A 17,417-nucleotide genomic window follows, 5' to 3' on the forward strand; every position below is an offset into this window, starting at 1 on the left:
TTAAATTTAGTGAGAACAAATGAATTGAACGAAAGGCGATTACGAACTATCCTCCTTAGTAGGAGTATCGTGGTCTACGGGAACGTGACGGCTTGGTAGCATGGTGGAGTGAAGGCGTTTATGCATAGTGAATGAATGCATCAATGATTATGGACCACCAAATCGGAAAACCAGTGAATATATTCTAGGGCTTTCAGAATTTGAAAATATACCACCATCAGTTCCGAACTTCCATTACTCTTAGGGGCTGTATTCTCCTGCTCCTCCATTAACACCCGCTCTCTAAGTGCAGGTTTTGTTCCTTTTAAGTACTAGGCTCACCAAATCAATTCCTTTTGCTGTGTAAACTTGAATCTTACGTAGTACATAACACCACACTATGGTAAATAAAACGTATTTTAAAATGTAAACAAAATCCGTCTAATGGTATTTTGTCTTTCATGTTATGACGTGGTCATTCAATTGCGCCCATAATTGCGATCTACCTAAGAATTCGGTGTGTGGAAATGAAAGATAGTTGCGGCGAAAAAAATCATCTTCAACTAGCCATTCTGTTGTACGTCTAAAAAAAGAAAACACGAAAGTTGCCGTCTTCTTTTCGTGATTTCGTGACTTCATTAGACTATCTCATTGAGGGAGGGAATGGCTCATTTGCAACAGCAATAAGCTACGCGAGGCCGAGGAATAGCAGAGAACCGGTGACGCGCTCGGTGTGAATTCGTGACGTCATCGACGTGTCTGCGAAAGCGTTGACGACGTCGATTTTCGTCGCCAATAGTTAGAGAATAAGGCTCTGTATCGAAAAACGAAAATATGTGGGTGTCTTCATTTTTCAAATTATCACAATAACAACTAAACACAAATGCTGAACGAGCCCATTTTCGGCATTTTTATCCTAATCCCCGCCGAGATGCGCTCAATATTTTTGCTGTGTCATCATCTAAGTCGTCATCGAAGACGTGCCACGCAGTCCCGGAATCCAGGGGGTAATCCAGGAAGGGGTGCATGGGAACGTCGTCGGGGTCGTTGAATGGAGACAAGGATGACACAGCCACCATCGGAAGGGATTTGTCGCCTGATAAATCATCGGGGCGGGGAGGAGGGATGTTGTAAAAAGGGGAGCTCTACCGCGTTCTTCCCTCCCACACTTTCCGTCCTTATTTTTTTTATTTCGGCGAGAGGAGCGATATCCCCCGTTGCAGGACCCAGGGATGCGCCACCTCGGTAGTGTAGCACATGGCGCTCCCACCCCCTCCTGTGTCTGTTTCACGCGCAGTGTGTGTGGAGTGAGGCACCCAAAGGGGATGCCTATTGTATGCAGAAGCGTAGATCGGTCGCTAGTGTTGAGGTCGAGTGAATTAAAATTTAAGTATCGCTATACATGGGAATATTGCTGTATCACTGGAAAGTCGGAGTGAGCCATATTGGTATGGCGTCGTTCTAAGCAAAATATCATTTATTTCCTGAAAACATTCACACGGCAGATACCTGACTGCACTTACCTAATGATCTTTAAAGTGGCTGAAAAGTCACGAAAGGCCAAATTCAATTTTTTAAATTGGTGAATAGAGAGAAGGAACGAATTTCACTGACTCACTCAGTCGTTCTTGTGACGTATCAGAATATCGCTAGTAAATTTTAATTTGCTCATAAATTTTTCACCTTACTACTTTGCCCCTTGCAGTGGGTACCTTCGCTAAAGCCAAAAATGTCTCCATCCCTTAAAGTATATAGTTCAACAGAGGTGGCGTGACATATTCTGGGTGAAGCCAGGTTGAAAACCTTTCCGCCATATTGAGTGTCCGTGGAAATCAAGGAGGTTGTAAATATCGGGGAGGTTGTAATAGGAGATTTACAACCTTCTCGGTGGAAATCCTGTTTTTCGAAAGAGAACGTGAGACGGTATTTATTGTTATATGTATTATTTGTATTTTGTAATATTGAATAATGAAAGGCATAGTTTTTTTAACAGTGCGTCTAAACTTCTGTTATGTGACCGACGTGTGCAGAATTGCTTAGATTAATTATTTTTCGCAGCTTAGTTATTGCAGAACCTTATATTACACTTATGCTCTACTATTGACGAAATATACAAATTCGCGTTTATTTAGTGTATATCAATCAAGAAAACATTGTTATTTCTGTGACACCAAGTGCTAAACAGATGTGTATGCCATGCTCATTGCGGGAAAATTATCATACCTCATTTGTGCCGTTCCTGTAACTGTGCTTTAATAACTCTATGCTCTATCCATCCCTGCATCTTGATGTTTCCCTCTTTGTTCGTCTCCTTTCGCCAGACCCTTTCCTCTCTAATGCGTCTGCTCGGGATTGCATTCCCCGATTCTTCATTGCGATTATGTTTCCCGCTAGTTGGCGACGCAGTGGACTCCTGAGCCGTGACCCCACCACCCTTTCCCCCCTTGTCCTCACCTCTGCCTCTGTCTCCCCGCTTCTCTCTCTCTGTCCTTGCGCTCTGCAGTGTCACGTCTGGGTATTTTTTTTGTTCTCTGTTTTTCGTAGGACTCAGTCTCTTACGTGGATTTTTTTCCGTGATGTATATTATTATTTTTACTTTTGGAAACAGTCATGTTAATAGTTTGAAAAGTTGTTCTTTCGTCTGGCGTTGTCACCTATGCCCATGGCCTCGATTATTTCTGTGCTGAGATAAAAATTCTCTCCAAATTTCGTGGCATGATTCATATATTTTTTGTAAAATACGGGGAAATTCGTGTATCGAGATCGGGTATGCATTCCTTTCAAATGGGAGCACCCGAGGTGAAGATCATAGGAAGAAAATTTGAATCGTATAATTTAATCTCGTTCTTGATACCAGGCTCCTCTCGTCTCCTGGCGTTGCCCTTGACTTCGTTTTGTATATTTAGATGATTAGTTTATATTTACGTTCATATTAGGTCATAGACGGAAAGGTTACATATTAAAATTTATTAAGGGTTTCGTTTTCGGTAAATTTGTCCACATTTAAGCAGTAAGACTCGCTTCTATGCTAGAGTATATATATGTATGTAGGTGAGTAAATGTTCAGCGACTTCGCTAGTGTTAAAGATAGTCTTGAAGCCGGTGTACAGACAATTTTACATAGCCGGCGTCTGACGCGAGCTCTCCTCCTGGTAACTTTGGAATGAGCTCGCGAATAAAAATTTTGGAAAAACTAACGAACGAACATTCATGATTATTTTTTGGGATTACGATACCTCGGGACGTATTATCTTCTATGCACTCAGTCCTCCGCATATATGTTGGAAATGAAATTGGAGAATGACATTTCGAGATGGAACTCAAATTTTTTTTCAACGGAAGGTAAACTTTTTGCAGCCACTCGTAGTGTTTGGTTTTGAAAGTTTGGACTATTATTGGCGTGTAGCGATTAGTTCCATTTAAAACTCTTTCGGGTCTGTAAAATCGAACTTTTTCACACTCCGTTGACTATGCCGCGCGCATTGCATTGTCGTATGTGGGTGTGTGCTATAGTTTATTCATCCTCCTTTTTAAAATTTCACGTCCGCCCCCCCTCCCCTCGCGTGAATATTCACTCGTCGGCTCCTCGGCGAACAGCTGCTTCCACGCCCTCGAGTCACCGCTCGCTGTCGCGCTCTGATCCACTGAGCAGTCCCGAGTGAAAAAATGTGGGTTATGCGTCTCTCTCTCTCTCACGTGCCTCCACTCCCCCTCTTCTCTACTCCCTTCAACCCTCTCTTCTTCCGTCCGAGGTGGCGGTGAGCACCCCCCTTCACCCCCGCCTTACTTTCATCTCACACCCTTCGGGAAGGGGTCGGGTTGCAGTACGTACTACTGTGCTTCCTCACTCAATGGTGTGTGCAAAAGCCCTCTCTTTCGTGCCACCACCCTCTTCTGCGCTCGTGTCCCTCAGGCCGAGTTCCAGTGTGGGTGAACCAACCCCACTGTACGCCGTGTGCCACAAGTATTTCAGTCCTGGCTTTTGCGTCGGAGTAGCTTGCAGTTTTTGTGCGTGAATTAGGCGTGAGGAGATGCCTGCAAGATGCGTTCTTGTTGACGATGACTTAGTCGTAAAAAAGGCCTTAAATCCTTGAACAAAAATTAGAGTTCAATTCTCGTTGCGTTTACAATTATGTCCCATTATTTTAAGAGTAATTTTTGCGCCTATAGTCATGTAATTCGCGGTTTCTAACAGTCACGTTATTATTATTAAAGAATTATTCCGGTTAAGATTGTTTTACATTGAGTATTTTACTAAGTACTGCTTACGACTGGTCTCCTCTCCCAACCCCCTTTTCAAAACTCAACTCCCCGCGTACCTTCAATTATATGGAAATTAATTCATCCGATTTCTCTCCATCTCGTCAGCTTTATTAGCTTAGAGAGGCTATACCTCCCGCTCGATCGGTATTTTTGTGACGTATTTCTACAGATTACTTGCTTAAAACTCATGCTATCATCTTGAATTTTTAGGCGGTGTAAACTAGACGCTGGTCAATATTAATCAGTATTTCAAATTTTAGCTCAAAATTTTATCAGATGATTTTTTTTTTTAGGTTTAAGAAACCAGCGAATATTGATAGCGGTTTTCTTTACATTCTTAAATTTTCAATGTGGTAGCATAAGTTTAAAAGGAAGTTGGCGTCACCAAAAGTGGCAAAGTACGGCCGATTGAGTGGGGGGTGTGCAACCTCTCAAGGATTGCCCGTGATTCGATAAATTTAACTTTCCAGCACCGCTCATCAATGTCAACATGCTTGCGAGAAAGTTCAAATGTTGTAAAGTTGTCCTCAAGTTTAAGACTAGCGCCATCGCGTGAACTTTGAGTCAAATGGATCGTGTTAGTTGTCTCTCACGACGTGCGTCGATTTCGTTTCTTTCCCGCTCTTTTTCCCATTTCCGACGAGGAGAGGAAGTGCATGCACCCTTCTCTCTGGAGGCCGCCCCCTTTCCTGGAGCGAGGCCACCCGTTCCATCTCACGGCCTTCTCTCCATCATACGCCTCTTATTTCTGTTGCTTCCTCCTCCTCCTCCATCCGCGTGACAATACTGGATCTCGTGCACTTCTGACGAGTGAAGCGAGGGGCGAGTGAAGGCTGGCGGGCGTGTGTGTGTATTGCCTCGGGTCGGATATCTGGCAACACGGGCGCAGTTGTCGGGGGCGGAGGCCGGGTGCCGATCGATGGAGTAGTGCCGAAAGAGTGTCGGAGGGGCGGTGGGGTCTGGGGGGCGACGGTGGCGTAGCGTAAGTTTCTCCCGACGACGGCGACGTAGGGTTTTTGTGTGGCGGGAGGCGGGGGTTGGTGCGCATGGCGTCGGCGCCGGCCGACGGCGGACTTTTCGACGCGGGGTATCTAGAGGGTGCGGGAGAAAGTGATCGGGTGCAGTCGGATCTGCAAGGTTGTTGAACAGCTGGCATTACGTGTCGTGGGTCTGGGTTCATTTGAGGTTTATGTAACCATTAACGATTGATGCGTTTTGGGGTGTGGTCTGAAATGTCGGTGTTGTGAACGGATATTTCGTAATGAGGGTAACTCTTTGTCGAAACTTCCACATCTCTTTTTGGTATGAATATTTCTTTATGTTACCGTAAATTCCCTTAAAAAATACGGCCTACAGGGATCTTTAAACTTCGTATTTATTTAGAAAAGTATGCGATTATCCCTGGAAATAAACACTAGTTATCGAGGGTAATCTCTTCTTGGGATTCCCACCGGATTAATTTTTCCATATTGGCCAACAACATTTAGCCCTTAGGATGAGCCCCGAGTCGGAGCTTGAAACATTGGCCATAATGGATAAATTAACTTGATGGGAATCCCGAGAAGAGTTCACCCACATCATTCGCCGAGAAAGCATCAAATCATATTTCACTTGTTATCGAGGTTTATGGAATTAAGTGGTATACGTCACACGGCTTCAGCATTGAATCTTTTCTTGTGGAATAGGTGTCCAGTAATTAGGATATGTTTTGAAAGCTTGACTATTGGAGCAAAATCGAAACTCTCAAGGAATTATGTTTTCGAGAAAGGGAATGGGAAGTTCAGTGAATGCATGCATGAGTTGATGATGATGCTTGGAGCAATAGAACATGGTGTTTTAGTCGAGCGGTGAAATGGAGGGGCTATGTCTTTGTGAAAATTTAATGTGATAGGTACCTATGAAGAAGAAAAATTAGGAATTTTGCAATGGCGAAGTTTAAGTTTATAGTGTGGGGAAAAAGGAGGTGACCTTGTAACTTGGAAAATTATTTTATATTTGTGGGGAGGTATGGTTGAGCATCAGAGATGTGGAATTTCCTTTTATTTACTAATCAGCTCATGCATACCCGGTGAAAACTGCATTTCGTGAGGAGAGCTATTCGAAATCATTGATCTAACCTTCATAACGGTTCTAAAACTATAGCTCCCCTAGGTCTTCCGTTTGAAATAGGCTATTGAAAAAATAATACTTCCGTTCGTATCGTGTTGGCTTATCCTGGTGTTAGAATTTTATGGTACTGACGAAAGTGATGATGGTTGGCTCGCCGAATTGGGCGAGTCTGCGTTTCTCATATAAAACTCCCTCCCACGTGCATATAAGGTCCCCTTCCCCCGGTGGCAATTGCCGTCGGGGTCCGAACACGCCACTGCCCCTCCCCCGCCGTCTGCGCCGCTCTTCCCGCGGGACTCGCATGCGCCAGTCGTCCGATTGAATAGTGCGGGGAGATCCCGCCCCGGCGGCGATTAGGTGCAGTCGGTCCGCTACTGTCTCTCTCTTGTTCCTTCTAGACCAACGTCTCGCGTGGTAAAAAAAAAGGGGATGGTCCTTGGTCTCCCCTACACCCTTTTCTTGCTGAAAGGAATGTTTATCTGCATGGGCAACCGTCTAATATTATCTACTTTGTGACTAAAACTTATGAATTCATAAGCTGCATTGCATTAATGGCAAACTGTGATGTTGTGGAGTTTAAAAACTTGCATCGGTTCTCTGCGAAATGATCAATTCGAGCATTCTGTACTTGCTGCCCATCTCACCCGCTCCATGTATCCTAGTCATGCTGATATCTCCATTACTAAATATATTTTTATGCATCTTGGTTTGCTTCATTTTCTTTGCTTATCGTTGCCAGTTATTTTTATTATTACACTTTATCTAGATGATTGCTGTTACAAGTTATCTGACGTAACTACTTCATAACAAAATACTGGATTTCTCCAGTATTGTGTATTTATATTGTGACATAAATTGAACATTAACCCGTAAGATGCATGTAAGATCAGTCACCGGACGATGTCACCAAGTTACGAAACCCGGGTCGTGCTCATAATTAAATAATAGCGAACCTTACAAAGTTTTATTTCATTATTTCCGTTGCATCTCTCGTTTGCTCATAACTCTCAGAGAATTAATTGGATATTTTTTTCATCGCCGACCTATGCATAAATTTTAAGGGAATTTTATTTCTTAGCTTTCATTGGAAAACATAAAGGTCCACCAGTATTCCTCTATTTTTAGCATGCCTAAAGTCATATAGTTTGGCGACACTGGTAGGTAAGCAGATGAATGTTTTGATTTACTCCAGAATACTACTTGAAAATTAACTTACAAGGGATTCAAGCGCGGTTAATGGCGCTTCATGAGGCAGAAGCTGATGGAATTTGACACTTGTATTGTTTTTTGTAGCAATACTTGGTATTTCATCCATGAATCCTTGGCCAGAGATTTGGAAGGAAAGCGTATAGTAGTCAAGGGTATATTATCCCATTCGTGTATTATGGACGTGCGTAGATGTAGGGTTGCAGGCGCGAGTCCTTCCTTCCTTCGCTGTGAGCCCTAACTTCGCGTTTAGTGAGACGAAGGGACCCGTGTCATTCTCCTTGAAGAATGAAACTCTTGGAGTGGCTGAAAACTCCCTATTCCATTCACATGGCTTCCTTTCATTGTAATCTCCGAGCGCGCCGTTAGTCATGATTGTATGTTAATTTACCCCTCCACTACTTTTCATAAGTTTCGAATTTCCGTTGCTCGCCTAGTCGAACTTTGGTGCTGGTCTTAAGTTGTGGAACATTACTTGAGTCGACATCTGTGGGTCGGAATATTGGGAGAGACCGTTGGAGGTGTGATACGCTTTGCACGCGTGGACGGTCCTTCATTATAATTTCGCATATTTGAACGTGAGGTTGTGAATCAAAGTGCTGTATTGCTAATTATGTGGTGGGTACGTTATGGACATTTATTCAGGTTGTTTGTAATATTACTTAAATATTAAATTACGAAACTAAAATAAATATTGCATACGTTAACGTTCCGAGATCCATCGTCTGAGCCAAACTGACGTCGTTTGTCATTTAATAAAAACAATATCTCGGCGCAGTAATTTTTTGTGGTCTTCAAACTTAAATTAATTATTTTTTTCATCCAACACAAATTACAAACACACGCCTGGAGACCAACACAAATTACTGATAAAAATTGAATGCATGATGGAAATGTGTCCATAAAGTCGTTATTTACGAAGATCTTTAAGCTTCTATTAATATATTTTATGCCTGGAAAGGACTTCGAAATAATCAAACTTATGAAGAGGCGTTCGCGTATTTGTGCACGCTCCCTGTGATTGGCAGCCTGTAATATCCTAATGCTTTGAATTCCTTTTGTAACCATCTTTTACACCCAAAACTTATGTGTAGCAAGGTTTTCGGGTTGACCTCCGCGTCGTTTCATCCTCATGACGACAGTTTCGCCGGCGTTGCAGCTAGCGTCTTCAGATACGAAGAATTTCTGGAAGCTGGAAGAGAGACTTACCCAAACGGACCAATCAGAACGCACCTAGCCCAAACCAAGGCCTATATAAGACGGGCAAAAACCTGCATCAAATACTTCGCACCTGAAGACGCTAGCTGCAACGCCGGCGAAACTGTCGTCATGAAGATGAAACGACGCGGAGGTCGACCCGAAAACCTTGCTACGCATGCTGCACCACCCCGCAAAAGTCTCCATCAACACCCAAAAATTAGTTTGGTTTTCTGTATTTTTGTTCATGATAACATCACAATAATTCTTAGAAGTATGATTGATTACATCCATGCGTAATCGTTCATGGTGTGTTTTCCTTTCTGTCAACACTCGCCGTATTATTCTCTCGTACGTTTACTGAGTCGCAGTGTACGTGGAAGAAATTAGTATTGATTTCCAGTTAAAATTAACGTTTGGGATAGTTTACTCGGATGATCAGACGTAAATATCTTCTTTCTGGCTTTTCCAACTGTCTCCCCATCAGCTGTGAGCCATCCATCAATGGGTTCCCATCTAAACCTTTAAGTTCTCCTCCTGCATAGCTGGCTGAGGACTACTTACACTTTTCGCCATAGTGCCAGTGCAACAGACTCCGGTCGTGTCTTAGAGAGGGAAGCAGTCTCCGCTTGATTGGGTTCGCTGTCTCCCTATGCCCCTCGCTCGCTCCCCTCCACAATGGTCCTCCCTCACCTCAGACCCTCTGCCTAATGGGAGTCTGCGTCGGGTCCCGCCACACATGTTACCTCCCCCCGTGAAAGAGTCTGGGTGAGATTCATCTCTTTCGGATGCATTTGGGAGCCTTGTTTGGGAGGTAATTTTGCGGAGCCATAATTTTCGATACCGAAATTCACAGGAATGCCAGCAGTGTTATTTCAAATATCGTTTATCCACAAATTTTTGTCTTAATTCAATAGTTTTCTATGGGTATTCGTTTGGGGTTGGTGCATAATATTATTTTCGAATTATCTGAGAAAGGTAACTTGATGTGATGAGAGGTTAGAGAATGAAGATCGTTATGGTAAGGATAGCGTATTGATAGGGTTGTGCCGAGAATCATTGGTTTGGGAGGGTGCTGCTGGGTAGTGCAATTGGTAGATCCTAATGATGACGGAATAACTCCCATGATGATGATGAATCGGCCTTTCCCTGGTCTCCCTGCCATTAGGATCTACCCTGATTGCATTTTGAACTTTCGCTCGAGGGTTGTCTTTCAACCATCCTTCGGTCCTTTTTATGTTACCCAAGTGCCTGATGATGGTTTGTCTGCTCCATCTCGTTCAATATCGGTTGCCACGGTAGCCTTTTTACGGGCTATGTGGCTCTCCACTGAAAGCAGATTTCCTCGCCCATGGAGACCGCGATGCGAGGGTTGGGCATATACCCTTCGCTTTTAAGGATGTCGTAAAGCGGGAACCCTAGTGTCGTTACGACATTTGCTCAGCAAATTGCCATATTGTCGGCGTTAAGCGCATCACCACTGCCATCATTTATGACAGTGACAGATGCGGTGCTGTCTTCATCGTTTGACTGAATCGTCGCAAGGATTTTGACGTTAAGCCATGTGTTGAAGTTTTACGGATGTTTGTATCGCTCATTCAGGTATTTAATCTCTTCAATGCTTTTTGAATTTACTTTTCTATCTTCTAGGGAGTTTTGGAATAGTTAAGAGACATAGTTGAATTTGTGGTATGAGTAGGTGTTCTGAAAGTGTCCCTTACTACAAAGCTTATGTGAACCCATAAATTATAGCGTCGAAAAGCGGATATTTTTTACTCTTTATTTCCGTTGTGAATGTATGTCTCTTTTTTTGATGCTAGATTTTGTTTAATTGAAGACTTTTGTGGTACGTCGTGTAATTATTTCGGCTTGAATGCAGTCATTACTGCTTGCGTAAGTCAGTTGGCTGGTTAGCTTGCGCCATGTATTTGTTAACTCTCTTCATCACTTCACCCGGCTAATTGATCTTTCAGGGGCTGACTGTATTTGGATAGCGCAAACTGTCCCCCTGTGTCTTACCTCATTTTCTCTTCAAATACCATCCGGAGGTTTACGGGGGAAAGTGGAAATCATTTCCTTCTATCCTCAGGAGAATAGGTTTTAGCTGAAGCCAGTACTCTAACAATCAATCTTTAACAATGATGACGCAGCGATTTCGACCCCATCCCAGCCCTCGTTTGGAAATAAAAGGAAACATTTTTATAAAATACAAAAGTTACCCCCCGAACGGCCTAAATAACCCAAATTTTCTATTTTAGAACGTATTAACTAGATTTTTAGATATTTTCTTTAAACCTCGTTCCACATTTGTTTTGATCTCCTTCTTGTTACCGGAGGGAGATTATTTTCTCTCGTGACACTTGGGCACCAAGGGCGGGTAAATGTGCAGGTCTGGGATGGGGACGAAATAAAAAGACTTGTTATGCCCTGGATATGTCAGGATTTCAAATGCATACACAGCTGATTGCCAGCGCGTTTTTGGTGGTGTCGGTGACGCTAAGTGGTCGGTACTTCTATCCGAGAGGCTTCGACGCTGTAGTCCGCGGCCTCCGCTCTTCAGGATAGACTAAATATTCCTCCCCTCATTTTTTTGTCAGGATTCGAAATTATTCGTGGTTTGCAGGCACTGTCCCCCCGTGTCTTACCTCACCCCCTCCGCATCACCCTACGAAGCACCAACAGATGTTAGGCAACACCCACCCCTCACTCTTCTTTTTCCATCCACCCCTTTCCACGCATTTCACTCCCATTTTCCATTATTGGCGTTTCTGCGTCAATAAATGCGTGCGCTGGAAAATGGGGGTGGGGGCGAATTGTCCCCTCTCCAGTCTCCCCACCCCCTTGGTATTATCTCCTTTCCATGTCGCGTCCAGCATAGCGTGTCTCATTTTTATCCCCACTCTCCCCCCTTTATGCCTCTCGAGTTTGTTTTCTTATCCATTTGCCGGCTCTTTCTCGCTCTCCTCGCCGTCGCGTTTTTCATTTCCCTTTTCCTAAACAAATGAATAATACATTGCCCTCGACCACGAAAGATTGCGCCCGGAGAGTGTGGGTAGGGCTGGAGAATGTCTGGAGAATTTCTCCCGTCGCCGCTCGTTATTCATTCTTTTTGTCATCGGGTCTCCTCTTGGTCATCACTCATTGCGTGTTTCGTACACAGAATGGTTCCCGTTTTACTTTTATTTAGGAAGAACTCCGTGTTTTTATATTTATGTATGGTTTAACATTTATATTGCGTGCATTTCGTCTCTTCCTGTTTTCTCTTCCCTGTCCCTTTTTTCCTCACTGATTTTTTTCAAGGCATATCCACCGGTGGTGTGCCAATCCCTCTTTTCTGTTTTTTCCATTTAATTTTCCATTTTTAATTCGTTCTTCTAAAACATTAGCCTGTATTATTATAAAATATTCGCCTTTAAAATGTACCTGTAAGGATTTCCACATCTTTCTGAATTGTATTAGACGATTCTGGTTTACAGATGACCGCCGTAAATTGCTATTATAGGTTGGAAATGGGTACGTGGTGATGGATGGAAAAATATGTCCCATTTTACATTTTCTAATTACAACCAATTCTTAAACTTTAGTTACGGAATCAGTTCTCTGCTGTTAAAGGATTTGTGCTGCAAATGTACCCCTTCTCTGAGAAATCATCATCTCATTTTTCTGTGATGTAGCATCTCGTTTTGACGCTTGGAATTTTCTTGTTTTATTGCAGAGGCCCTGCTGCAGAGTCGTCCTCTGCCGCACATTCCAGACATCCAGGATGGCACGGCGGGTGGGGAGGGGGGCGTGGTGGCCGGGGGCGGCGGAGGGTCTTCCGGGTCGGGGGCAGCCGGGGGTGGTTCGGGTGGAGTGCCCGGCACGCCCCTGCTTCCCCTTGAGAGTGCCGCCAACCGGTGGACGTCCAAGGAGAACCTCCTGGCGCAGCAGGAGGACGACGACCCGCAGCTCTTCGTGGCACTCTACGACTTCCAGGCTGGCGGGGAGAATCAGCTGAGCCTCAAGAAGGGTCAGTGTGATTTTTGCATCCCCTCCCTTTGATCCCAGCATTTCAATGCAAATCCGACCTAGCGTTATGAATTTTACCATATGGAGTCTTGGAGTACTTGGATGCTCAGGTTCCCCCAAAATTTGAGGTGTACCGCAGCCTCATCATGATAGTAGTCACCCATATTATGATAGTAGTGACACATAAGATGAATGTAAGATAAGTGCAGAGATTATTGCCTTTAGATATGCATTTCAGTAATAACTAAAATAAGTTGTCAACACTTGTTTAACTTCATAGAATTTACAGAAATTCTCAATGAAGAGTGAACTTTATTTCAGTCAACACTAGCTTTGTAATTTACACTGAAACAGGTTTTATCGCCTATATATCATCATCAAGATCATTGGACGTCAGACGTAGGTCACTAAACTATGAAAGACCTTTAAGGTGATGGATGCTGGATGGATGGACCATGGATGCTGAAGCCAGGTTTGGTTTGTAGTAGTAAACTTTATTGTCAAAAAAAACTATTTTATACCTCAATAATTGTTAATATAGTAATTATGGTGATTTCGAAGAGAAGTATATTTGTATCTAAGATTCATTTGTAAATGATTTGGAGGACCTTTGCACTATTGACTAGAACATTAACTTAATAACTAAATTAGCGTAACATCAAATTCAATGACATATAACTCCCTTAAAATAATTGTATGTAATACATTCAGTTGGCGCACAAGTATTTGGTGTGAAGTAATGAAAATATTTTATTTGGAGAATTATTTTCCTGAGGTTGGCATGAATCAAATCATTTCAGGAGGAAAGATAGAGGTCAATTTGATGTTCTTGACTCGCATGAAAATAAAGGAAAAGTTTTACTCTATATTTCTGTTTGATATTCAATAAAATTATGGCATTTTAAAAGAAATGAAGATGGCTTATTATATGCTAATCTATTGACGGTAAAGAAGCCTCGCTTATGTTTCTGCTTGGTCACAAATATGGCAATGAGAAATGATAATGGTATCAGATCAGTAAATGAGCAAAATCCCATATTTCATCTTAACTATTAATGAAAGGGTATTGAATGGTCGGGAAGCATTTGTTACTAATTGTAGTCTACTCAGTTAGATCGGCTCATGGGAATCATTGAAACTTTAAACCTGCATGAAGTATTTGGGAGATACTGTCCTTAAAGTACCCCCTCCAAGTGGATCCTTCCCAAAATGTTCCCCTTCTCTGAAAAAATCCCACCAGAAATCCTTCTGGCTAAAGCCCTCCCTTGTCCATGTATTCTTTTCTTAACTCCTGTAAACCCATAATTGAAGAGTCTGAACCAATTTTCATCGTCCTTCTTCCTAGTCCATCTTACAGTATCCATCTTCATTGTCCTTCCTCCCAAGTCCATCTCCATGTCAAACTATTTTGCAGTCTTTTTTATGTTGCACAATGTTCTTGTTATGCATTCTTTCCTCTTGTTAATAATGTTGCCATATTGTTGTTTCTTTAGCCAGTGCTCTTTTTTTCCTTATACAATTTTTCTATAATTACATAGAGTCTACCTATTTATGACATCAGTTTTAAATGAAATCGTAATATTTTTTTATTTTAAAAATATATGTGTTCATTCTATGGTTTTTATAAATACCCTTATGCTTGGTCAAAGTCTAAATTTCAAAGGATGGATGAAACCTATCCCTTAATTAATAATTCCATTTGAAGGCCATAAGATTTGGTCAGAATTTTAAAAATGCTTCTCTGCTCCTGTGATCTCTGTGATTTTGTTCTATTATCCTCTGTGCTATCATGGTTTTCTCACTATATTTTTAAGCTGAATACTTATTGTACAGTAGCATACTGTTTTGTGAAATAGGTTTCAAAGGCATTTAATTTATTCTATTTTTTCATTTGCTCTTGTAGTATTTGAACTTGATCCGGGTAGTTGTGACAGTGGGGTATAATTGTAAGCATTTGATTTAAATACGTGTTACTAATTTGATTTTTTTTCCTGAACAGGAGAACAAGTCCGTATCTTAAGTTACAACAAGAGTGGAGAGTGGTGTGAAGCACATTCAGGTTCTGGCCAAGTTGGCTGGGTGCCATCCAATTACGTCACTCCAGTGAACTCATTAGAGAAGCATTCATGGTACCATGGTCCTATTTCGCGAAATGCTGCCGAGTATCTGCTGTCTTCAGGAATCAATGGGAGCTTCCTTGTTCGTGAATCAGAAAGTTCCCCTGGGCAGCGCAGTATATCTTTGAGATATGAAGGAAGAGTTTATCACTATCGTATTAATGAAGATCCCGATGGAAAAGTAAGTGGTTCGATAAAAATTCAACTTCTTTTGTTCGATTTTTGATTGGGATATTAGAGATTTTTTTGTTATTTTTTAATCCAATTTCTTGGAATATTTGGGTATTCAAATTGTTCGTTGAAATTAAGATGATCAATAATAGCTTTAAAACACTCTAAGGTCTTAAGTTATATGCTTGTACACGAGAGTTTTATATATATTTTAGCCTATCACTGATGACATATGTTCGTATTTGCCTAAATTATATTCAATGGTCATTCATTTCACTTTCTTTAGGTTTATGTTACTGCTGAAAGCAAATTTAATACCTTGGCTGAACTGGTTCATCATCATTCCATGCATTCTGATGGTCTCATCACTCAACTACTTTATCCTGCACCTAAGCACAATAAGCCAACTGTTTTTGCTCTTAGTCCTGGTGAGTTATCATGTTGTACCATTATAGAAGTGAAGATTACTATCGGTATTCATAGAATGTTATCATCTGTTCTTTAACTATGTAATATTCCCTGAGAAATGTGTAAGAAAAACCTTATTCCTCATGCTAGGTCTAAAAATGAATTAAAATGTCTATCAAGGAAATTGTCTAGAGTTTTTAAACTTTATCTCCTGTGCTAGTTACTTTTCATTGATGATCAATTCATATTCTGAATGGCACGCTTTGTCTTTGTTAGATACCTGTGGTTAGGTAAATATTCACAAAACCTCATCCCTCATCTCATACCAGAGGGGAAAGTTTATCGAGCCATGAGTATAGAGACAATTTTATTTTTACTTGGTTAAAATGATGTATTACCATTGCAGAGCCAGATGAATGGGAAATCAACCGGACTGATATTGTGATGAAACATAAGCTGGGAGGTGGCCAATATGGTGATGTTTATGAAGCTGTCTGGAAGAGGTATAATATGACAGTAGCTGTCAAAACTCTGAAGGTAAGAAATCAATGAATTTGAGGTAGCAAAGTCTTGTGATCTTCCTAGTTGAGGTTATCAACCATTAGTTCCATGCAAACTACCCATGAATGTAGGTTAAAGTAACCAATGGTTTTATCTTTTTGTAGGAAGATACAATGGCTTTGAAAGATTTCTTGGAGGAAGCTGCTATAATGAAAGAAATGAAGCATCCTAATTTAGTCCAACTCTTAGGTAAATATACCTATTTCCTATCTTTTATGCCAGTTTGAACTGAGTTTTTGTTTGATTATTGGAGTTATGTATTTCTGTGTATTTTTTCATATTTTGTGATCATGTGTCTTTTAGATTTGCATTTGTTTTCCATTGGCTCATGTGAAGAATGGGTGATTTTAATTATAAAGTTATTTTTTATTGTTATCTTGTAGGTGTTTGCACTCGTGAACCTCCATTTTACATCATAACGGAATTTATGAGTAAAGGTAATCTGCTAGATTATCTACGAAATGGAAGCAAGGAGCAGATTAATGCTGTTGTTCTTATGTACATAGCTACCCAAATTGCCAGTGGAATGAGTTACTTGGAGAGCAGAAATTTTATCCACAGGTATTTTCATTGTTTTAACTATATTTTAATGTTTCATTATTATGCTATGGAAATTTAGTGTAATTGGAACACCTTGATTATGGCTGTCATTCTTGACTTAGGCTAGTCATTGGCCTAGTCGTCATTTCAGTGATATTGATCGCAATTCACACAAAATCTTGGGTGAGTCAATCGTGATTGGTTGATTGCCCATCTCTCTCTATCTGTGTCAATAATGATCGAAATTAATCTCAACCTATGTCTATGTCGACCGATGTTATTCACTACCTGTATTACTCAAAGAGGCAAATTATCAGAGTCTAAGGCCTTCTGAAGAATATAAATGAAAAAAAGGTCATTATATTCTTATGTCATCTTATGGTGTAATTTTAGGTTGATAGCTTAATAGTTGGGAAAACAGACAATCACTTCAAATTCAAATGATCAACCACATCTTGGATCACAAATGACCGACCACTGACTTAGGGCGTGAATGACTGAATATCAACTTTGGTTGCGAACAGACGAAAAGATTGTGTCATTTGTGGGAGTGATCCAGATCATCAATGAATCACTTAAAATATCTAGATTGAGTGTGCCATTGGCTCACCGCTGACCCCTCACTATGTATGCCATGTTTAAGTAATGTGTTAGGACAAATTGAGAATATTACTAACTCAGGTATGATTAACTTGATGATGATTAAATGATGATGAACTTAATGATGCATTTAGTCTTAACTTTCACTCTTTTAAGAGCAATGTTAGATAATGAAGATTGTTAGTTGATTCTTTATTTTAGTAGATATATATTATGCCTCATCCTTAGAGATCATTTTAACCGTTTTTCTTGAAATGC

General features: G+C 41.3%; 1 protein-coding gene across 1 annotated transcript in view; it reads left to right on the top strand.

Moving 5' to 3' along the window:
- LOC124164506 (tyrosine-protein kinase Abl) overlaps positions 1-17,417 on the top strand; it is a 291,144-nt gene that overhangs the window by 259,691 nt on the left and 14,036 nt on the right. The window contains exons 3-9 of the mRNA XM_046541848.1: positions 12,470-12,549; positions 12,637-12,763; positions 14,762-15,060; positions 15,337-15,478; positions 15,865-15,995; positions 16,124-16,208; positions 16,403-16,580. Of these exons, the coding sequence (XP_046397804.1) occupies positions 12,470-12,549; positions 12,637-12,763; positions 14,762-15,060; positions 15,337-15,478; positions 15,865-15,995; positions 16,124-16,208; positions 16,403-16,580 (1,042 nt within the window). The remainder of the gene's footprint in view (positions 1-12,469; positions 12,550-12,636; positions 12,764-14,761; positions 15,061-15,336; positions 15,479-15,864; positions 15,996-16,123; positions 16,209-16,402; positions 16,581-17,417) is intronic.

This window comes from Ischnura elegans, chromosome 1 (genome assembly GCF_921293095.1).
Source record: "Ischnura elegans chromosome 1, ioIscEleg1.1, whole genome shotgun sequence".
Classification (NCBI taxonomy): domain Eukaryota; kingdom Metazoa; phylum Arthropoda; class Insecta; order Odonata; family Coenagrionidae; genus Ischnura; species Ischnura elegans.